The following is a 23,661-nucleotide window of genomic DNA, read 5'->3' as shown; positions in this document are numbered from 1 at the left end:
CAGATCATTGTGTAATATATGTATTCACCATTGTGTTTTAAGTTGTATGTTATTGTATAATATGCATTAATCATTGTGTTTTATGTATTACATATGGTTGTTATTTTATCATTATATTTACGTATTAAAATTACACAACAGTGTTATTCACAATTACAATTTTCAGATTTCATCACTCTTGAAAAAAAAACACAATGATAAGCATAAAGACACAATAATAAATAGAGAGACACAAAGATGAACATAAGACACAATGATAAACAGAAAGACACAATGACGTAATTTTTATTTTATAAAACAAAGCCATATTCATATTAAAGATAAAAAACGTTTATTATTAAGGTGAACTTAAAAAAAAAAGGAAATGTTTGTACGAAAATATTATAAGCGTTTCAAAATGATGGAGGAATTGATATGTGCTTAGCATGTGACTAGAGAAAATATGTGTTTTTTCCTCTTTTGCACTTCTTATTTTGATCCCCACTTAACAGTTGACACATAACAATCAACTATAGCTTCTCATCCTTCACATTTTTGCTACCCTTTATAAAATCACTCAACCCAAATTTTAAATTATAGCCAGGAATAAGTTAAAATATATTAATGCCAAATATATCTGTCGAAGCACGAAATGAATCTGACCTGATCCATGACGATGTTTCCACGGATTTTCGAGATGAACGAACCACGTCTTGATCTTCTTCTCCAGCTGCTTGAGACCTGCAATGGTTTTTCGGGGGTGTGGAGGTGACTGCTAAGAAATCCTAAGATCTCTTGTTTACAGACACAAAAAAGTGGTGGTGGCTCTTATTGAGCATGACCCCTTAATAAGGAGGTGGAGACCTCCTTATATAGAGAGTCTCATGGCCACCATCATGGTACCCTAATGGGCCTAGCCCAGTTAGGGTTACCTCCACAAAACCCCCTCAGCCCAATAACATTGTATTAGTCCATATAATAAAATAAGCCAAACATAATAAATTTAGGGTCGTAAAACCGGGTTTAGTACCATACCCCTACAAGCCCCCCAAGTCCAGCGTTGCTCCTGGGCGCGCAAGCGTCTAGGTGGAGCGCTGGACTTTATGAGGTGTGTTAGGTCATGGGGCGGTTTTTTCCCTTTCCTTCGGCCTTGTCTTTATTATCTTTGAGTTTTGGGAGGTTTTCCCCATGATGGTGACATGTTGCGGTCCTTGTGATAATGATGGTGCCCTGGCATAAATAAGATATAGCACGCATCATAGTGGCGCGAGGCCTGATAAAAGATGGAGCGCGCAACTTGGCAATAATGTAACATAACTTGCGCGCGAGGCAGCTTGAGAGTTATGAGAATAATAAAGCCTGCGCGCGAGGCGACTTACGGATCTATGAGAATAATAAAGCCTGCGCGTAAGGCGACTTACGAGCTATAAGAATAATAAAGCTTGCGCGCGAGGCGACTTATGAGCTGTGATAATAATAAAGCTTGCGCGCGATGCGACTTATGAGCTGTGATAATAATAAAGCTTGTGCGCGAGGCGACTTATGAGCTGTAATAATAATGAAGCTGGCGCGAGTTGCGGCTTACGAGCTATAATAATAATGAAGCTTGCGCGCGAGGCGACTTATGAGCTGTAAGAAACACAAAGCTTGCGCGTGAGGCGACTTACGAGCTATAAGAATAATGAAGCTTGCGCGCGAGGCGACTTATGAGCTGTAATAATAATAAAGCTTGCGCGCGAGGCGACTTATTAGCTGTAATAATAATGAAGCCTGCGCGCGAGGCGTCTTATGAGCTATAAGAATAATGAAGCCTGCGCGCATGGCGGCTTACGAGCTATAAGAATAATAACAGCCTGCGCGCGAGGCGTCTTATGAGCTGTATGAATAATAAAGCTTGCGCGCGAGGAGACTTACGAGCTATAAGAATAATAACAGCCTGCGCGCGAGGCGTCTTATGAGCTGTATGAATAGTAAAAGCTTGCGCGCGAGGCGTCTTACGAGCTGTAAGAATAATAACAGCCTGCGCGCGAGGCGTCTTACGAGCTGTATGAATAGTAACAGCTTGCGCGCGAGGCGTCTTACGAGCTCTAAGAACAATAACAGCTTGCGCGCGAGGCGTCTTACGAGCTGTATGAATAGTAACAGCTTGCGCGCGAGGCGTCTTACGAGCCATAAGAATAATAACAGCTTGCGCGCGAGGCGTCTTATGAGCTGTATGAATAATAAAGCTTGCGCGCGAGGCGACTTACGAGCCATAAGAATAATAACAACTTGCGCGCGAGGCGTCTTATGGGCTGTATGAATAATAAAGCTTGCGCGCGAGGCGTCTTACGAGCTCTAAGAATAATAACAGCTTGCGCGCGAGGCGTCTTATGAGCTGTATGAATAATAAAGCTTGCGCGCGAGGCGACTTACGAGCTATAAGAATAATAACAGCTTGCGCGCGAGGCGTCTTATGAGCTGTATGAATAATAAAAGCTTGCGCGCGAGGCGTCTTATGAGCTATAAGAATAATAACAGCTTGCGCGCGAGGCGTCTGATGAGCTGTAATAATAGTGGAGCTTGCGCGTGAGGCGGCTTACGAGCTACTTTATGTCCCGCGCCACGCGCAGATGTTGCATGCGCGTGCGCGTAGACTTTGGTTTTGTGTTATGCGCCACGCGCAGATGTTGCATGCGCGTGCGCGTAGGCTTTATGTCCCGCGTCGCGCGCAGATGTTGCATGCGCGTGCGCGTAGACTGTGATATGTGTGAGCATGTGAGGCGTAAGCATGTGTAATATGCGTGAGCATATGTGATGCGTGAGCATGTGGTATGAGGATTCCCAACCCTTAAGTTTGGTGCGTGTCCATATGGGATATTATGAGGATTCCCATCCTTTAAGTTTGGCGCGTAGCCATATGGGATATTATGAGGATTCCCAACCTTGAAGTTTGGCGCGTAGCCATATGGGATATTATGTGGATTCCCAACCTTGAAGTTTGGCGCGTAGCCATATGGGATATTATGAGGATTCCCAACCTTGAAGTTTGGCGTGAGGCCTGATGCGCGCATGCACGGCGATGGAGTGGTGACTCGCGAGTGCGCGTGCATGGCGGAGGTCTCTTGCGCAAAACCCACATGGTGGTTTCCGCGGTGGCACATGCACGACTGCGGAATGAGAATCCGCGGGCGCGCGTACATGGCGGCGGAAGTCTGGTAAATTTTGGATCTGCAATTTAAGAGTTAGACCTGCAATTTTAAACCTAAAATCCAGGTCTGGTATCTAGATCTAGATCTGTAAATCAGATCTAGATAGATCTGCAGCTCGGAGCAGATTTAAAACCATCACAGATCCGGAGATTTGATCATTCGAGTCCGGCAGTTTCTTTTTGCACAGATCTAGAAGCCTCCTTTAGATCTATGGATCTTTTTGAGCTTTAATAGAACAAGCCTTGAAGCCTTTTTCTGTAAACTTCCAGATCTGGGTTTTTCCTGGGAGAGATCTGACAGCCGAGATGAAGATCGGAGGGTAGTTCGTTGCCGTCCCACGGATGGCGCCAATGTCGAAGCACGAAATAAATCTGACCTGATCCATGACGATGTTTCCACGGATTTTCGAGATGAACGAACCACGTCTTGATCTTCTTCTCCAGCTGCTTGAGACCTGCAATGGTTTTTCGGGGGTGTGGAGGTGACTGCTAAGAAATCCTAAGATCTCTTGTTTACAGACACAAAAAAGTGGTGGTGGCTCTTATTGAGCATGACCCCTTAATAAGGAGGTGGAGACCTCCTTATATAGAGAGTCTCATGGCCACCATCATGGTACCCTAATGGGCCTAGCCCAGTTAGGGTTACCTCCACAAAACCCCCTCAGCCCAATAACATTGTATTAGTCCATATAATAAAATAAGCCAAACATAATAAATTTAGGGTCGTAAAACCGAGTTTAGTACCATACCCCTACAATATCCATGAATAGTATATACTTGGTCGACATGCTTATTAATTAACCAACGACTAATTGGAAGGAAAGATTCATGTGATTGTTTCAAAGGTAAGACACGGTCTAAACTCAAACGTCAAACACTCCATATAGAAAGTATCTGTTTAATTTGCATATACATGGTGACTCAAGCTACTAATTAATCAAAGAAAAAATATATTAGTGTTATTATTATTATTCAATCGCTATTGTTTATATATACAAGTTAACTGGTTTCAATTATTATAAAAACTTTTAGCCAGATGACTAGATGAGCATATATATATATATATATTAAATTCACGACCAATTTATACGTACAAATAGTGGTATTCTCGTAATGAAATATAAATTTAGTGAATTGATTATTGATGACAGCTACTTTGACTATTGTTTTAATTGCTACGGAGTAAGTTTATTTATTATTTGTAACAACATATTAATTGCAACAACAAACTGAAAATATAAGTTAATGTTTCATAATTAACTATTATAAACCTTAAGGTGATTGTCAATGAGATTCTATGGACTCCAAACACCTGAACTTAAACAATCCTAATACTATTGCTAAACTTATATTTATTTTAAAGATTTTAAAATATGCAAATTTGATTTGGAAAATTAAATATAAAAAAAAGACTTTTGAATTAAGCAGGAATAAAATATATACTACACTTGGTGGAAAATGCTAATGAATTAACATTTGACGTTGATTAAGTTGATAATATATAACAACGCTGCATTGCATGGTATATATATATGCATGTTTGATGAGCAATACTGATCTTTATATTAATCCTCAAATTGTTTAATTTCAAACTAGCTAGAAGTGAAATGAATACTTGAATTAATTTGATACTATCATTTCTTTAATAATTATGACAAAATAAATATCAACAATTAATAATAACTTTCTTGATACTTAAAACATGATCAATTGGTAGCAGTACAGAGCCTTCGGATTTGGCCTTGAGTTCCAGTTTTGAGGTCAATGTTACCCATCTTCACCATGGATCTTCCAAACTCCACATCAAATCTCAACCCAAGAAGGCCTCTAATCCCCAGGAACCGTTGTACGAACCTTTGCGTTGTCGGATCACTCCATAGCTTTGCATCGGACTCAAGAACCCCCCTTCCATTCCTCAAGTTTGCAAAGTAGGAGTTGTCAAAGCGGGTAACGCTGCCCGTGTCTAAGCCCACACGCACCGTCCCAACCCCACCATTCGGGCAAAGTGCTCGAAGCTGGGGAAGGAATGCGGGGTTGATATCCGGGTCGGGTTGGTTGGTGCCGTTGAAGTTGTATAGCCTGTAACTGAATGTTGCACAGCCTGCTGTTCCTATTGTGTGTCCACCTGGCAAACAAATCATCAGTTAATATATATAATTTAGTTGTTATCAATGATATATTTTAATTAGCTAGCTAGGAGTACTTACCAACAAGTGTAACAAGATCTTGAGTGTTTAGTCCTTTGTCCGCAGACTTACTGATTTGGACACTAATAGGATCATTAAAGGCGGGTAAATTTGCGGTATCAGATGCTTGTGAAACCAATCCATCTCTACGTCCTAATGGCACTTGCCATCTTGGTCCACCACTCTGTATCATATACACCCATAATTATACATGTTAAGTAACAAATTATTAAGCAAGCATGCATATATAATAATGCAAAATAAATTAAACATTAGACAATAAATAATTTAGTGAATTACCAGGACTACAGAATCACGGGCAGCAAGTGCAAGAATGTCGGCACACGAGACGACACCTGGGCATGCGGCTTCAAGCTGTGACTTTGCCGCGTCAATAACTTCAAAGCCTCTCAAGGGGACATTAGGCACCGCAGTCTTTTCTGATGACGAACCGTCGATTAGAATAGATGCATCACAGCCATTGACAAAGCAGTCATGGAAGAACATCCTGAGTATTCCAGGTGCGGCTCTTGGGTTTGATCGGACACCGGACTGAACCGCAGACTGGACTATGGACTCGACCCTTGGACAGGTGGTCCTGTAGAAGCCAACGCGGGTGCCTTGGCCTAGTGCCAAGGTGGTGAGTGTGGCTAACAAGAAAAATAGCAAGACAGGCGTTTTATCCTTCATGGCTATAATTATATTGCTTTATGATTGATCTATAATTAAGCTGCTAAATACGTAATGCGTTGATGAGGATAGTAGGCATGCACAAGAAGGGTCTATATATATAGTCAGTCATATTGGAGGCCAACCATGCATATACATTATACGCGTATAGAGAGAGTCAAAAGTGTAGGAAAAGTCAACAAGTTCAAACATGCATGGTGGTGCAACGAAGGCATCACAAGTAGAAACTTTCTAAATTTTAACACTTGATATATGCTGGGTGGGTTCCATCTCACCTACAGTAATTGATTGGCATACTTAATTAGCAAAGAAAGAAATATATGTAAAATACATACATCCTTACGTAGCCACTATTTATCACAAACTAGAATATATATGTGAATCATAGTAGCTAGCATCTTCAGTACAGCTGTAAGTTGAATATTATAAACGCAATATCTATCGGTAGCATAATATTACAAAAGAGTTACATATGAATCAATAAGTGTTAATATTTCAACAAGTTACATACGTACGTATGAATAAATAAGTGTCATTTCCTAGTAATTATACGCTACTAGTGATATACTTGAATATATTATATTTGTCTATTTACGTTTATGATCAGTGTTTTTGAAAGTGTTCCGAAAGAAGACTAATGATTTCCTATGTTTTATAGTTACGAAAATATCACAACATTTAGTTGAAATGACACAATACCCCTTATAAAAGAGTTTACTACTAACATTAAGAGGTCTCTTACTTTCATAGGAATCCCAACCCCCGTAAGACATCCAAAATAATTACTTAAAAAGTCTCCTATCATTGGGTAAATAATATTGCCATGTGGTCAATTATTTTTTTTCTTGTGCATCAGGTAACTGTAATGTTCAATTAGAGTCGTTATGTGTACCGAGGAAATTTGTATAATTGAGTTGATTATCTTTTTTTTAGTTAAATAATAGGGTTGTATTAGTTAGTTACTGCATAATAGATGTCTAAACCAAGCGTGGAAAATGGAGATGGAAAGGATACTGCTCGACTTGGTGTTAGGTATCCCGAAAATTTTTGCTTTTTCAACTTGGGATTTGCTTGAGTTGTACAAGTATTCGTGTAGGTCCCGTTGTAGGTCTCATTAATTGTAGGTCTCTTTAATGGATCAAACAACAAGTTTTTGAATCAATCTTAGTTTTAGACTAGCAGAAATCATCTACAACCAAGCTAGATCTCAGATCTTTTAGTGTTTGTGTATTTGCTAATATAGTAAGTGAAGAGTTGTTGAATGAATAAAGTAGAGAGAGAGAGAATATGAAATTTGCAAAAGGTTAAGTTGTGCTACGGTGCTTACCTTTTATAGTAAAAGCATGACCATGCATTCTATATTATTTCAACTAGGATAGAGTATGTGAGATACACGAGTAGTTAAAAAACAATAAAAAACTGAGTCATGGTTTACAGCATAAGTAAAAGGTCCGTGTCCCATATTGTGTTTAAAAGAAGAGATGATAAAATAGGAAGCTGCTCACATGGCATCTACGTAACATGCTATGTAGAAGCTCTAGAATGATGTCATGTGAAAAAATCGTCTTGTTTTAATACTAGACTATACACTTTTGACCCGTAAATCCGTAATACATATGTCAAAAAAAATCAGCAAATTGATCAAACTGTTGAACCCAGTTATTATTTCTTAGGTAATAACTAACTTGAGGTAATTAGAAATTATTAATAATATAATTTTAAAAAAGTCATAATTGGTTTAATTGAGGTAATTAATAAATATTATATATGCATTAGTTGTTATGTGATTTAACATAAAAATGTATTAAATTGAAGGAGTGGTAATTAAAAAAATTAGTTAATTAGATGGAATATGTATAAATGGAAATTGATTAGTTGGCATCCCATGTGGATGACATATTTGAAGGCTATGTGGAAAACAAATGTTCCTTTAATATATTAATTAGACTAGGTTAGCTACCCGTGTAGCACACGGGTTAGAATAAATAAATTTATTTAAATAATAACACAATGTGAAATACAAAAAATATGTTCAACAAATATAAAGATATATTATATGGTTTAATAAATTATACATTACACAATATAGAAATAAAAAGTTATTAGAAAATTTATAAATTTCTAAATATTTCTTTGTACATAATATTTGTAGTTTTATTTGTAAATTTACTTTCTATACTAAAACTTAATAGTTTCACATTGTTTCTGTTTTTAACTCTAAATAATGCAACATATAACTGACCATGAGCTAACATAAATTGTCTAAAAACAAACCAACCATCTATATTGATTGGCCTTGGCTTTTTTTAGTATTAATTGCGAAACAAAAATAAAATTGAAATTCCATTCTTTGTAAAATTAATTATTTTATCTAAAGGTGTAGATTTTTTTTAGAACAAAAGCATGAGTTGTAATATTACTTCTGGATATGATTTCGACTTCTATAGCACGATTATCATATTGTATTTTCATATGCAGTTTAGCTTCATTGCATAGACCAATTTTCTAGTTAATGTTTTAAGCAACATCACTTCATCATTGTCTTTTATGACTAATCTATGACTTGACAACCTTAGATTTTGAGGCCATTTAAAACATTTGGAAACTAATACTTTCTTGTAACGCATCATTTTATGTCTGATAGATCCCATATGAAGAATAGTAATATTTTTCATCTCCCGAAAACATGGATAGTAGACTTTTGTTAATTTTCTTGAACGACCTCATTTTTTTATGCAATGACAACTCATTCACTAAACAAATATATATTTTTGAAATCTTCAATAATAAAGTCAATTTGTCATCTGATTAACATCATGCTAATGTCTAACATTTGTATTCCAAAACATGTAGTCTAGTATTTATATTTTTTTTGTGGATTTTTAAGATGATGAACTTAACATAATTATGGGTTGATTAAATGGTCAACTAAAAAAAGAATTTGTAAACGACTACTTTTTTAAACTAACCCGTGGGCCAAAACTTATTCTAATCATAAACTGTTTTAATCTGAACCATGTTTGATACTTTAAAGAAACCCGCTCGTTTAAATTAACATAAACACTGAGAATACATCAATAGTGAATTTGTCTTTTAAGGGTTTGAAAGAAAAAAAAACTTATAATTTAGTTAATAATCATATATATTTAATAAATTAAAGTTTATTGAAATTTTAAATTTAAGTTAACCTTGCCTCTTCAACCAATAATATCATTTCTTATAAAACCTTAATATTAATTAACTAATATAATATATTTAAAACCTTAATTTTTACAATCATTATTCACAATCAATGTAAAAATTAGTTACTTATAAAACCTAATATTAATAACTAATACAATATATTTAGATAAACAAAATAACATATTTATGTTGGTATTTAATTTTTTAAGCCAGGAAAAAATTATTAAAAAGAGAAAAAAAATATTAAAAAGAAAAAAAATAAAATGCAAAACTATTAATAAGAAAGAATGTATTTAATATGAGAGAGAGGAGGAAAGATTTTGTAAAAAACACTTTGGTGATGCCATGTGGCATTTAAAAAGCTTTATTTATTATACAGTATAGATTTGGACCCAAATTGGTTTTGTTAACAATGTGGCATTCGGCTCAAACATACATAGAAGATTAAATGAAAGCGTAAGACACAACTGATAATAAAGCAAAATAATACAAAAGACTTAATCGCATAAATGGGCCCTACCATTCATCTCTTCCTAAGCGAATGGCTAAGGCTTTCCATGCATGCGGTATGTTTAACAACAATTTGGAGTATTGGGCGAACAAGGAACGAGCACGGATAACCCTTTGTTCATCCCGTTGCAGTCCATAGATAACCCGTTGATAAATTATTGCCCATTCCATGTTTTCCGATGGTGTATCACTCACGAATTACAGTTCACACTTTCACTTAAGGACTTACAATGAATATGCTTATTGTTAACATTTTGTCCTTTGTTTTGTTTTGTAGTGTTACACACGTGTTATATCTAAAGACTAAAGTTATTAACTTGATACATCATATTTAAACACAGTTTAGTTTTTTACATATACTTCTTGTGTTAATTTTAAATTGATGATTCAAAACGGGATTTATGTAAAACCTACCATTTTTTAAATCAAATGTGATTAAATTTTTATTTTTTATAGAAGAAAAGTCCAATTGTACCAACCACCAAACACCTTTTAGTTATGGCGATAGTTATTTGTCGGCTGCTCCACATCGGAGAAATGTTCCTCATTTTGAAATTTCTTAACCTTAATATTAAAAAAAGCCCTTTGACAAGCACAATGTCAACCATATCAAGTTACTTATATATAATTAATATATTAGTCAGCGCCAGACTTTTACAGTACATAATAATTATAAGTTGAATTTATGAACATTGATATCATATTCACGTAACGTTCGGATTGGTGAGAAAGTCCTGAACTTGGCTTTACCCTTTCAATCTAGATTTGATACAGTAGCTGTACTCATGGCATTTTCTTATAGCAGGTCGTCTTATAGGAGGTCGTGGCACGTTCGAGTCTCGCATGCAACAATTTATTTTGGGTTGAGTTATGGGATTTTCACAGTTGTGGGTTTCATAGACGGACACAACGCTTAATTTGGGTGGGCATAGGCCCACCGTCACATGCGTCTATCCCATATTATGGTGTAGTTAACATAATAACAACTATATTTTCTTATGTTAGTTCAAGTGCCCACCCGACAAAAATCCAAGCTCGAAGACCCAATTTTCTTATTTTCGTTCAAGTACTTGTGGCTAACCCATATCCGTAGTATAGTTAACGACCAAATTTTCTTATTTTAGTTCAATTGTCGACCTACAAAACTTTAAGCTCAAGGCTCAAATTAGTTAAATGTTTGATGGATTTATAGACTCAAATCAGCTCAGCCGTGCGATGTGTGTTTAAATTTTATTTTTCTTTTATGACTTTTTACATAATCGTTATTCATGTTTTGTTTTGTTTTTTTTTTTTTGTCAAATTTTCTTTTATCTTTTTAGTCATTTACTCATTTAGTGAATTAGTGATATCTTCACAAGTAAAAAACGATATACTTATTTTTTGTTCTCTTATATAATTGTGTTTATCATTTATAATGATGAAATTAAGGAAAGACCGACTCTGAAAATTCACCCTGCTTTTGGTCTATAAAATGATGCGGCCGGCCTTGTCCCCTTTGACCCGGCTCCCATTTTTTTTACCCGATCCATTTTTTCCCCTCGTAGCAAAAATTGCTAGATCCGCCTTTGATGGGCTTCCTCTTGAATGGGTGGCCCAAGTCATCGCGTTCTGTTCTTCAAGTGCAATAGTTATCGATCCATTAGTGATCCTTGATATCCTAGCTCTGGCTGTACTAAAATTAGAAAAAGATTAGTAGCTCTATGACTTCACTTTTTTTTTCTACCCATCTCTCCTCTTTGTACTCTCAAATCTTTAAAATTTTAATACATATATAGACTAGCATAGAACCCGTTTACTATACGTATTGAAAAATATCAATACATAAAATTCTTAAATATCTATACATATTATATGTGAAAAAAAAAGTATTGCATATGTAAATGATTTTTAAAAAATTCTAAAATATGTAACAATTATTTGGAGTTCGAAAAATACATTAATTACTATAATGCAACTAATTTGACTTTCATTAGCTATTTGAAAAAGAAAACAAAATTTACATAATTAGATTTTAAGTTTGTAAAATAAAGAATAATAAATAAAACTTGTTTTATTAGTATTTTCTTTAAAAATTTAATATTATCAAAAAGAAACGGTTTATGTAATAAAGGAGTAGGACTGTTCAAACTGCTCGCCGCTCGTTTGTCGTTCGCTCGAAAATTGCTTGACAAATGCTCGTTCGATTTCGGCTCGGTTTGGAAGTGAGCCATGGCTCGGTTCTGTTTAAAACAGCCAAGCACGAGCAAAGCCTTACTCAGTTTGGTTGTGTTCAGTTCGTTTTGCTCGAACTATTTTTTATTTATTAGTTTTATATATGAATTTTATGTGTATATATATATAAAAGTATACTATTTTTTAAAGTTTTTAAAATTTCCGTCTCTTGTGTTGATTTCAAAGTTAAAATTTTAATCCTACCTGTTTTATATATGTTTTGTTATTAACTTTGAGTTTTATTCATTTTTAAGTTGGAAGTTTAGACAACTTAGAGTTGAAAGTCTTGAATTAATGATTTTTTGAAATTTTAGAAATTTAAAATTGAAACCTTAGTACAAAATCAAGCAAAACCAAGCCGAACCAAGGCGCTCGGTTTAAACCAAACCAAGTTCAAGCATAAAAATATCGCTTGTTTATTTAAATTCAATCAACTCGATTCGGCTCGCTTTTAAACCAAACCAAGTATGAGCAAGCATGCGTTCAGCCGATCAATTCAGCTCGTGAACATCCCCATTAGGATTGATGTAGAGATGATCTTTGGTCCCTTATTGCAATGAAATGGGTATATGTCAATCGCGATACGCGATGAACATAAAAAACGGGTTTTGGTTTATATCTTCTATTTAACGAACCCAAATAAGTTATTGCAACTTTCAGCCGCTGTTTGGCAATTTTGGGTGAATTCCAGGGCTACCAATCATCTCTAAATCAATCCTAATGGCTTTCCTCATCATAATTGAAGATCTAATGAAGACGATGAGCGGCTAATCTTCTCGAGTCATACCCGGGATGTAGAGTATTGTATCTTTAAAGTTTTTTCTCATGTTTTAAGGACAAACTAATTGTAATCGTTTATTATTGATCTATGAGCATTGATATTTGGTATTATTGTGCATTCAGTAGGTTTAGGTTTATTTCGATCAAAGCGACTAGTTTGTCAGTTGCTGTGATACGTGTTCCAAGGGTTGTATTGATTAATTTGAATGTGATGAGGCATACAATTGCCCTCAGTTGAGTCACACTGGTAGGGACTGTTTAATAGCCAATGTCGTCTGTTAGCGATTATGGATGCCTACGGTTTAACTAGTTAATCAACCTGATTTGATTATTGACAATTAATCTATTAAATGACATGAGATTACTGTTTTATTGCATGCTCGAACCCCAGGTGTGATTTGCTTTTGTGAACTGTTTGAACTTTAAAATAGTTGCTTGTTTGACATTAATAGCTAAATCATTGCTAGTGTGACGGCGGATTGATGAAGAAAAGATAGGAGTTATGGTAGTGTTTGGCCGGAGAGGGTTCACCGAAAAATCGGCGCCGGAAAAGTGGTGGCTGGTGAAATTTGACTTTAGGGTTTGTGTGTGGCCTTTAGGTGATGAAGATAAAAGCAGCAGGTTAAAAATTAATGTGGCAACAGGTCTAAATGTCTAATTATTTTCTTTATGTTGCTTAATTAAATGTTGGGCATGTTAAAAAAATGGCTATTTACTTTGGTTGCTAGACTTTTTATTGGGCCAGATGCAATACTTGTAAGAACTCATTTATTTGGGTCACTTATGTGGAATGGATTTTGTGTCGAGATAGGATTATAATTCGGGTTGACCAAGGCAAGTCAATATGAATCGGGTTTTCGTTATTGTTTGACCATGTTCAAAGCTTGTTATTTCTATATTATTTTCAAGGTGTTCAAAGCTTAGATCATCAGCACATTCGTTTTGTATAAAGTGTGAAGAAGAGGTCCAACACTTCACGAACACCTCTGTAAAAATTATTGTGTACTAAAAACACATTAGATGAACTAAAGGTGAGGGAAAGCAATATGTAATTGTAATATGTGATTTCAATTGAAAACGACGCTTGCCTTATATGAATGCTTTGCTTTTTTTGTTTAAATTTCTGTTGCAAACTGTTATTGATCAATGAGTGAATTGACTCAAAATGTATCTAACTCATACAAGTTAGAACAGATTAAATTGCTAGTTATTTATTATGATTTTAAAGTGTTAATAACCATATGATCCAGCACATTCACAATAACACATCAAACTTGTGTGAAACGTGAAAATATCATACTTGATTATGTAACATTTAACATTTCACAACTCTCATAATGCATAGTTTACAAAATAACCAAGCAAAAAATTAAACACCCTCTAAAACTTCACCATTTTTTAAAGCACTTTTGGAAAAAACAACTTTTCTGAAAGAAATTCTGATAGTGGCCGGCACTTGCACTATTTAATTAACAAATATTCTACAAATTGTTAAAATTAGCCATATATGCACGTTTTTTACGGTTTCAATTAAATATACGGGGTTAAGTTACAATAGGAAGTATGGTTTTTGTAGGAAGGATAAAAAGTAATCTAGTCTATTGATTTTGAACATGAAGGGTTGAAATTAGTTTAGAGGGAAATCAAGTGTGAAAATAAGGGGAAATGCATAAAAGAAATAACACATTTATTGACTTTCTCTCTCCATATGCAAAGCACATGGCAAATTTCCCCATCATTTTAAAACGCTCATAACCTTTTTTACGACATTTTTATTGAAAAACAAATTCACCATAATAACGAGTGTCTTTTTATCTTTTATATGTGTACCATATTGTTATATAAAAATTAAAAAAATAATGGGTTTTTTTACATATTGTGTTTTACCAAAATTGTGTTATACAATTGTATTTTTCATTGTGTTTTTTTCCATAGTGCTTTTTACATTGTGTCACACAATTGTGTTTTTGTCATTATGTTTTTTTATAGTGTTTTCTCCATTGTGTACGTTTTTTACATTGTGCGTTTTTTCATAGTTTTTTCATTGTGTTTTTTCAGCGGCCGTTTTCCGGTGATTTTTTTCGGCGACTTTTCGGTGAAATTTTCGACGATTTTTCTAGCAAAATTTCTCGGGGAATGTTTTCTGGTGACTTTCCAACGACTTTTCCGGCAAGGTGGCGGCGGTGGGTGCCGATGGGCGGTGGAGTGATGGTGGTTGTAGAAGATAGGTGAAGATGTAAGTGGGTTTTTGAAATTAATATAAGTGGATTTTAAGATTAAAGTAAGTGGGTTTAATATTAAAGTATTAGACTAAAATAACCTCCTTTCTAGCCTTCTTAGGAAAACAAAACTTCTTCTTTTAACCTAACCCTAAACATATAATTGTATTTCATTTTTTTTTTCTACACTTCTACAAGCAACCGTGTTTTGAATACAAGTATTTTTGTTTATTATTTAGTGTTACCTAATCCAATATAAACATTAATTCTTTCAATGGATTGGTGTGTTTCTCTTTGACCTGGCTTGTTTTAGATAATGAAAGCCGGCTTTTTAATTCGTCATATTAATTGGTTTTTAGGGTTTATATAAACTGTAATACTTCATTCTCTTTGAATTGAAACTGTCTAAATACAGCTAGCTGTGTCTGTGATCCAGGTCCAACTTGTTTTTAAAAATTTCAAGTTTAATTAAACTCTTTTTATATATAACCAAATGGCTGGCATTCATTCACACATAATGACTATAAATACCGCGCTCCCTGATATGTCTCAACATCACCACCTCATTTACGAAAAGCGTTTAGTTAACCTTAGGCACTCAAATAACATCTGCACTTATTGTTAGTAATGGAGGTTTCTTCCATAAGCAAAATGGTTGCTTTGATGATTCTCCTGCTAGCCTCATTCACAACCTTGTTGATGAAAGGTACAGACAGATACAGAGGAAATTGAATATTTTTCTTATATCAATAAATCAGACAAGGGATTGAATTAAATAGGAGGAAAATAATCTAAACATGGAAAAACTAATCATGGAAAATATTGTCCCTTAATTATGTGATCCTCTCCCTTGATTGTAGACACTAATCGGTCTAGAATATTCTAACACTCCCCCTCAAGTTGTGTAGTGGGATCTTCAATACCCAACTTGCACAACATTACTTCAAAAATTTTTGTTGCAACCGCTTTCATAAGAATATCCGCCAACTGCTCTTCAGACCTTATGAAAGGAAGTTCCACGGTGCCATCTTCAATTTTTTCTTTTATAAAGTGTCTGTCTATTTCGACATGCTTCGTTCTGTCATGTTGGACAGGATTTTCTGAAATTTTAATTGCAGCTTTGTTATCACACATTAACTGAGTTGGGAGATTTAGAGGAAAACCAATCTCGTTCATCAATTTTTTAAGCCAAAGAATTTCTGTGATCCCTTTAACGATGCCCCTGAATTCTGATTCTGCACTTGATAGAGACACTACCTTCTGTTTCTTGCTTCTCCAAGTGACTAAGTTTCCTCCAACTAAGGTAAAAAATCCTGCAGTAGATCTTCTATCATTTGGACTTCCAGCCCAATCCGCATCAGTAAACGCTTTAACATCCAAGTGTCCATTGTTCTTAAACACTATACCTCTTCCTGGAGTACCCTTAAGATATCTTATAATTCTCATAACTGCTTCCATATGCTCTAACTGAGGTTGATGCATGAATTGACTTACCACCCCAACAGCATAGGCAATGTCTGGTCTGGTATGAGCCAAGTAGATTAGTTTTCCTACCAGCCTTTGGTATCTTTCACGATCTGCTAGCTCAGCCCCTTCAGTAATCTTAAGTTTATGATTTACTACCATTGGAGTGTCACTTGGTTTGCAATCTACCATACCTGTTTCTGCCAACAAGTCCAGAATATATTTCCGTTGAGAAATGAAAATTCCCCCTTTTGACCGGAGAACTTCAATCCCTAGGAAATATTTTAGCCTTCCAAGATCCTTCATTTCAAATTCTTTAAATAGATTCTTTCGAAGTGAAATGATTTCTTCTTCATCACTTCCTGTGATGATTATGTCATCAACATATATTATTAGGCATGTAACTAAATCTCCCATCCTCTTTAAGAATAGGGTATGGTCAGCATTACTCTGTTTGTACCCATATCGCTTCATAGCCATAGTAAACCTTCCAAACCATGCACGCGGAGATTGTTTGAGCCCGTATAAAGCCTTTTTTAGTTTGCACACCTCATTTTTTTTAAAACCATCAGAAAAACCCGGTGGGGCTTCCATATATACCTCCTCTTCTAGATTTCCATGTAGGAAAGCATTTTTAACATCAAACTGGTGAAGTGGCCAATCTTTGTTTGCTGCAACTGAAAATAACACCCTGATAGTATCAATTTTGGCAACCGGAGAAAAAGTTTCAGAATAGTCGACGCCATATGTTTGGGTATATCCTTTAGCTACCAACCTCGCTTTATATCGTTCAATCGTTCCATCAGCTTTACACTTGATGGTAAACACCCACCTGCAACCAACCGGTTTCTTTCCTGCAGGCAACACACACTTCTCCCATGTGTCATTTTTTATAGGGCTTTCACTTCTGTATTCATAGCCTCTTGCCATTCAATCTTCTTACTTGCTTCTTGAGCTGTTTTTGGAATATTTTCTGAAAGGATTGTGGCCGAGAAGGCTTTTGCAACATCAGCAACTCTCCCCCTGTCTACATTTACCGGGTACCTAGAGGACCGAGACACATGTTCTGGCGAGTATCGATCCGCTGGCACACCTCTATTTTTCCTTGGAGGAAGGACACGAGACTGTGGTTCTTCTGGTTCAGTTTCTGGAACACGAGACTGTGGTTCTTCTGGTTCAGTTTCTGGAACTGGGTTGTCACCACGACTATTTAAATGATCATCAAAAATATCAGGAGATTCATTTACCTCTTGTTGGACATCATCCGAAGTAGATTCATTGGTTGTGTAAACTGGTTTGTCAGCCCCATCTATGTTGGTCGTGAGAGACTCGGTGGCTCCATCTACCCGCTCTGTTGGAACAGCATCGGAACAACTTTGGTCGGGACAACTTAGGTGACCTAACCAATCTAGAGATTCCCTAACTCTCTCCCCTGGAACGCTAGATTGGTCGGAAAAATAGTATTCGGACTCCAAGAAGTCACAATCCATAGTAACATGGACACGACGAGTGACTGAATTATAACACCGATACCCCTTTTGATGAGTGGCGTATCCTACAAACACACACTTTTCTGCGCAAGGTTCAAGTTTATTCCTATCAGTCTTGGGAATATGGACATACACTGTACATCCAAAGACACGTGGTAATAGGGTTAAGACAGAAGGAATAGGGACTTGACTTGCTAGTGTTTGTAAAGGAGTTTTATGTTTTAGAATTTGAGTTGGAAGACGATTAAGAAGGTATACGGACGTTGCTATTGATTCAGGCCAGAAATACTCAGGAGTTTGAGATTCAATTATCATAGCACGACATTTTTCAAGTAAAATTCGATTTTTTCGTTCAACAACACCATTTTGTTGAGGTGTGTTGGGACACGTGGTTTGATGGATAAGACCATTTTCCTGAAAGAAATTTTTCATTGACTGATTTACAAACTCTCCACCGTAATTAGAGCGAAGAATTTGTATTTTCTTGTTGAACTGTGTTTGAATCATTTTATAAAACATAAAGAATTTTTCAGGAACCTCTGATTTATGTTTCATAAAATATACCCAAGTCATTCGAGAAAAATCATCAACAAACAACACAAAATATTTAAATTGATTTTTATTAGAATTTGGAGCTGGACCCCAAACATCCGAATGTATCAAAGAGAACACAGACTTTACCCGAGTATTACTCTGGTCAAAGGAAACTCTATGATTTTTAGCAAGAATACAAGTTTCACACTTCATATCAGTGGATTTATTCAAAAAAAGACTCGGAAATAACGACTTAAGGTATCCAAAAGACGGATGGCCAAGACGACGATGCCATAACCAAAGTTGTCTATCAGCCGTTCCGTGAGCAAGTATGGCATGTCCCTTGTGAGTCACCTCATCAACATAGTAAAGGCCTCCTCTCTCAGTACCACGCCCAAGTATCTCCTTCGTAAGAATGTCCTGCAAAATGCAAAATGTTGGATACATTAGTACTACACAGTTCAATTCTTTCATCACATGGCTCACAGACAATAACTTTGAAGATAATGTTAGGATATAAAGACACTTGTTTAGCTTCATTTTCTTAGAAAATTCAATTGAACCTCCTCCTTTGACCTTAACCCGTTCTCCACTAGCGGTCTCGATATACGTTTTGGATGAGGGAGACATATTTAAAAAATCTTCATGATCATATGTCATAGTATCCGTAGCTCCACAATCAAAAATCCATTTAGTTAATTTTTTTGAACTAGTGTTATGTGTGGAACTAGTTTGATGTGCTTTAGATTTTAGATTAAAAACACTAGGGGCATGCTTGTCATACTCAAAACAGTTTGGACTAAAATATTTGGGATTAAGAATTGAAGGGTCTGGAGTATGATTTCTCCAAAACCCTTTACCTGCTCCATCTTTTTGATCGATCCCAGCAGCCACACCACCAAAACCAATCAGATCTTCTTCCTGTTCCAGAGACGCCGATTTTTCTGATTCACCCCCGGCATCCCGGCTTCCAACGACGGCGGCCGCCTTGCCCTGCTGCCCCGGTTTCTCCCACCATTCCGGATAACCAACAATCTTGAAGCATGTCTCCTTAGTATGTCTTTTCATCTTACAATGGGTACAATATAACTTCGATTTATCTTCTTTATCTTTTCCTCGCAGTGGCTCTGAACGGGTTTTTGGTCTTCCGGTTGATTCCTTTCCTACCAGACCCAGGCCGATTTCAGATGGCCTGTCGGTTTCAGTGGTGATAGGTTTTAGAATATTGAGTCTTGCTACTTCTCGCCGTATCGTCGCTTATGCAGCTTCAACCGAAGGTAAGGGATCTTTTTTCAGGATGTCCCGCTTAATTGGTTCCAACTTGTCGTCAATGGCCATTAACAATTGAAAGAGTCTCTGTTCTTGAATTTTGTTATTATAGATTTGAATATCTTCAACGTGTTTCATCGGGTTCGGGTCTCTTCTGTCGATGGTCATCCAGATTTTTTGTAGTTTGTTCCAGCAATCTTCTAAGGTATCTCCTCCTTGCCTCAATAAGTTTGCCTTTTTGTGAAGATCAAACACTTGCAGCGAGTCTGTTTCCGAACCATACGTAACCGCAAGGCTATCCCAAAGGGCCTTCGCAGTCGGATACTGCGAGACATTATTCACCAAACTTGCATCAATATTTTGGATTAACCATGTAAAAACACATTGATCATCTTGTTCCCATCGTGCAAACGTTGCATCACTTTTTGAAGGAAGTAATGATTCCCCGGTAATGTGAGAACTTTTCCCCTACCTCCAACAGCCTTTTTCATCAAGGTTGCTCACATTGCATAATTATCCCTTTCGAGTTTAAATCCGAGAGAGAGATTCTCGGAATTGGTTGTTGTTGATTGTACCCCGAGACCGTTTCTTAATAGCGCAGCGATTTGCATGGTTAATTCATCGGGTATTTTGGTCAAAGTGGTGTTTTGGTCTGCCATATTTGATTGCAGGTTTCAATTATGGTTGGCTAGGGTTTTGATGAGCTTATGAATTTCCAGGATTATGCTCTGATACCATGATGAAAGGTACAGACAGATACAGAGGAAATTGAATATTTTTCTTATATCAATAAATCAGACAAGGGATTGAATTAAATAGGAGGAAAATAATCTAAACATGGAAAAACTAATCATGGAAAATATTGTCCCTTAATTATGTGATCCTCTCCCTTGATTGTAGACACTAATCGGTCTAGAATATTCTAACACTTGTCACTAGGCAAAGGCACTCGTGTTGGCTTCTATAGGTACACCTGCCCCAGAGTTGAATCCATTGTTCAGTCAGCGGTTCAGTCTGCAGTCCAAGCCAACCCAACAATCGCACCTGGTTTATTAAGGATGTTCTTCCATGACTGCTTTGTCAATGGTTGTGATGCATCTATACTAATTAACGGAACATCAACCGAGAAGACAGCAGGGCCAAACTCTCTCTTGAGAGGCTTTGATGTTATTGATGCTGCAAAGTCCCAGCTTGAAACTACCTGTCCAGGAGTTGTCTCATGTGCGGATATTGTTGCCCTAGCTGCCCGTGATTCTGTCGCCCTGGTAAGTAGACTTTTCTTAATCCCTTATGATGGTATTTGTACATTAACAACTTGTAGTTATATGCTAAACCATGGTCAATAATCGTCTTTTATGACATGATCTTGTAGACTAGTGGACGTAGTTGGAAGGTACCATTAGGACGTAGAGATGGATTGATTTCACAAGCATCGGATACTGCAAACTTGCCTGCCTTTAACGACCCTATTAGCGTCCAAATTAGTAAATTTGCTGATAAAGGTCTAAACACTCAAGATCTCGTTACTCTTGTGGGTAAGTAGAACACAAAATGCATCATGTATAACTACTACATACAATGTTATTACCTTATATATGACTAAATTGTTATTTTATGTTTACCAGGTGGACACACGATTGGAACAGCAGCTTGTGCATTATTTAGCTACAGATTGTAGAACTTCAACAATACCAATGGGCCCGACCCTGATATAAACCGAGCATTCCTACCACAGCTTCGAGCACTTTGCCCGAATGGTGGTGATGCGTTAAGGCGTGTGGCCCTAGATACAGGTAGCATCAACAGTTTTGGCAATTCATTTTACGAAAACTTGAGGAAGGGGCGGGGAGTTATTGAATCCGATGCAAAACTGTGGAGTGATCGGAGGACACAAAGGTTTGTACAAAGGTTTTTGGGAGGAAGTGGGCAAACTAAATCTAGATTCAATGCGGAGTTTGGACGAGCGATGGTGAAGATGGGAAATATTGAGGTGAAAACAGGGAGACAAGGTGAAATTCGTAGAGTGTGTACTGCAACCAACTGATATGAATGCTGGTAAGTTGGTTGGCCAGTTTAACATGATTTAGAAGTTGTTAATAGAATTATGTATTTGCATTGAAAATTGTATTGATTTGGTTTAAGTGTGGAATAAGATCAAAGATTGAATTGCTTATGAAAAGTCTGTTGCTCGAACCGGAAAATATAAAGAACATATGCAATCATAGATCAGAACAAACACAATTGTAGAACTTGAAAATCGCTAGGAACAAATGATTATTGATTGAAAACTTAACGTTTAGAAATCAACTGGAAGAGACGATCAGACGAAGCATTTGAGAGGAGCAAGCGTAATTAATCAAGCACCCTCAAAACCTGAGCTTGAACCATCATTCAAATGTCTAGCACATCAGATAAAATAAGTATATAAATTGAAAATACCAATAAGAACTAAGATTCTTATTGGTTTTGTAATAACTAAAATAGATTCTTAAAGTGTGATCAAATATAATCAACCGTCACGGTATTTGATTCATGTGACTAAAAATCACAACATATAGCCACACTTAATGAAAAATGTGACATATACTAGCCATGCCCGTGAGGCGAAGCCAAATGTGACCAATTGCCACGATATTTGTTTGATATTTTATACATGTGACCAAAAACACAACCTTTAGTCACAGTTTAAGAAAATATGTGACATTTAGTAGACACGCTTGACTAGTGTGGACAAATATAACCAGCAACCGCTGATATCTATTTTGAAGTGTGGTTAAAAGCTAACAGATATGACTACTTATATTAGTTTGTGTGACCAAAACTAGTAAGTGTTAGGTTGATTGTTAATGCCTTATATGTGTGACTAAATGTGTGCAAATGCCATGATTTTGTTTGATGATGTGTGACTAAAAGGTAATCATATGGCCATTTATATTAGTTTGTGTGATCAAAGAGTAGTGTTTATTACTTATAACTATAAGACCACATTTATGGTCACACTTCTTTTACTTTGTGTGGCTAAAAGTAATGATGGCTTTTCACTTACATCTGCCGCAAAATTAAATTCAATATCTGTTAACAAGCATGGTGATCATTCAATATCTCTATAAGTTGTGAAGTGACCGGAAAAATTTTATAACTCTCTAGAAATTCAATATGTTCAATCAAAAGATATTCACACACATTGCCAAAAATCACATTTTGAGGCCTTAGTTTTGTCTTCGTCATCATCTTCTCCAATGAGTATTATGTTCGATCAACATTTGCGTTATTTTATAGCAAATTGATTATTATGAAAATTTTAAGGTACAATTGGAGCCTGGTTGCAGGAGAAAGCTTACAACTAATGAGGATCGTTTGAAATTTTAGGTTGATGTGCTAATACACTCAGAAGTTTTTAACATCAATCAATAATCTATATATCCCTCACAAGACCATGAGTTTATAAAATACCCGCATGTCCACCGAATGAACCATCTCGACTAGCAAGTGAACGGATCATCTAGAGAGCTCAAATACATTAAGACCTAATAAAAGCATCTTGATAAAAAGCTTGTTTTTATGGGGGTCTTTAATCTGTTTGAGGTCTCGATTCACTTAGTTAAATCAAGATGCTTTGTTTGGAGGACATACGGATATTTCAGGAACATTGTTTAGAAAACTCATGGTTTTACGAGGGATCTGTACATCGCATGTTGATGTAAAAAACTTCTGGCTGTTGAATGCCAGGTTGATGTGTTATTTTTGTACACTTTGTGTAGGTCCCGAAACCGAATCCGACAACGAACGGCCTTGTTCTTAATAAACGCTCGAGACGGGTGCGGTGAAACAAACGACCAAACATAAATAATATAACAATAAAATAAAGGAATGATCTCGTAATTGGTACAAAAGATTAGATAATAAACAATCGAACCGATCCCACCCAAAGTGAGCCCCTTATGTGGTTGTTTACA

At 36.2% G+C, this 23,661-nt stretch overlaps 2 protein-coding genes and 1 pseudogene across 3 annotated transcripts; 1 reads left to right on the top strand and 2 right to left on the bottom strand.

The window, feature by feature from the left end:
- Nucleotides 1-4,875: 4,875 nt before the first annotated feature.
- Nucleotides 4,876-6,046, bottom strand: LOC143635791 (peroxidase N1-like). The gene is made up of 3 exons (XM_077103533.1): nucleotides 5,656-6,046; nucleotides 5,377-5,539; nucleotides 4,876-5,294 (listed from the first exon to the last, which is right to left on the bottom strand). Exons 1-3 carry the CDS (start codon nucleotides 6,043-6,045, stop codon nucleotides 4,876-4,878), a joined length of 972 nt encoding a protein of 323 aa, XP_076959648.1. The 5' UTR covers nucleotide 6,046.
- A 13,647-nt stretch (nucleotides 6,047-19,693) lies between these two features.
- LOC143635802 (uncharacterized) lies at nucleotides 19,694-20,364 on the bottom strand. The gene is made up of 2 exons (XM_077103543.1): nucleotides 20,281-20,364; nucleotides 19,694-20,173 (listed from the first exon to the last, which is right to left on the bottom strand). The coding sequence occupies exons 1-2, from the start codon at nucleotides 20,362-20,364 to the stop codon at nucleotides 19,694-19,696; spliced, it is 564 nt and encodes a 187-aa protein (XP_076959658.1).
- Nucleotides 20,365-20,637: 273 nt separating this feature from the next.
- Nucleotides 20,638-21,784, top strand: LOC143635801 (peroxidase N1-like; annotated as a pseudogene). Its single transcript, XR_013154125.1, has 3 exons — nucleotides 20,638-20,970; nucleotides 21,078-21,240; nucleotides 21,331-21,784. The product of XR_013154125.1 is annotated as a peroxidase N1-like (transcript).
- The last annotated feature ends 1,877 nt before the right edge of the window (nucleotides 21,785-23,661 follow it).

This window comes from Bidens hawaiensis, unplaced genomic scaffold (genome assembly GCF_021521415.1).
Source record: "Bidens hawaiensis isolate Kalapana, Puna unplaced genomic scaffold, B.hawaiensis_p1.1 tig00007719_1, whole genome shotgun sequence".
Lineage (NCBI taxonomy): Eukaryota > Viridiplantae > Streptophyta > Magnoliopsida > Asterales > Asteraceae > Bidens > Bidens hawaiensis.
The sequence above is the reverse complement of the archived record's forward strand: the minus strand, read 5'-3'. Positions and strand labels throughout refer to the sequence as shown.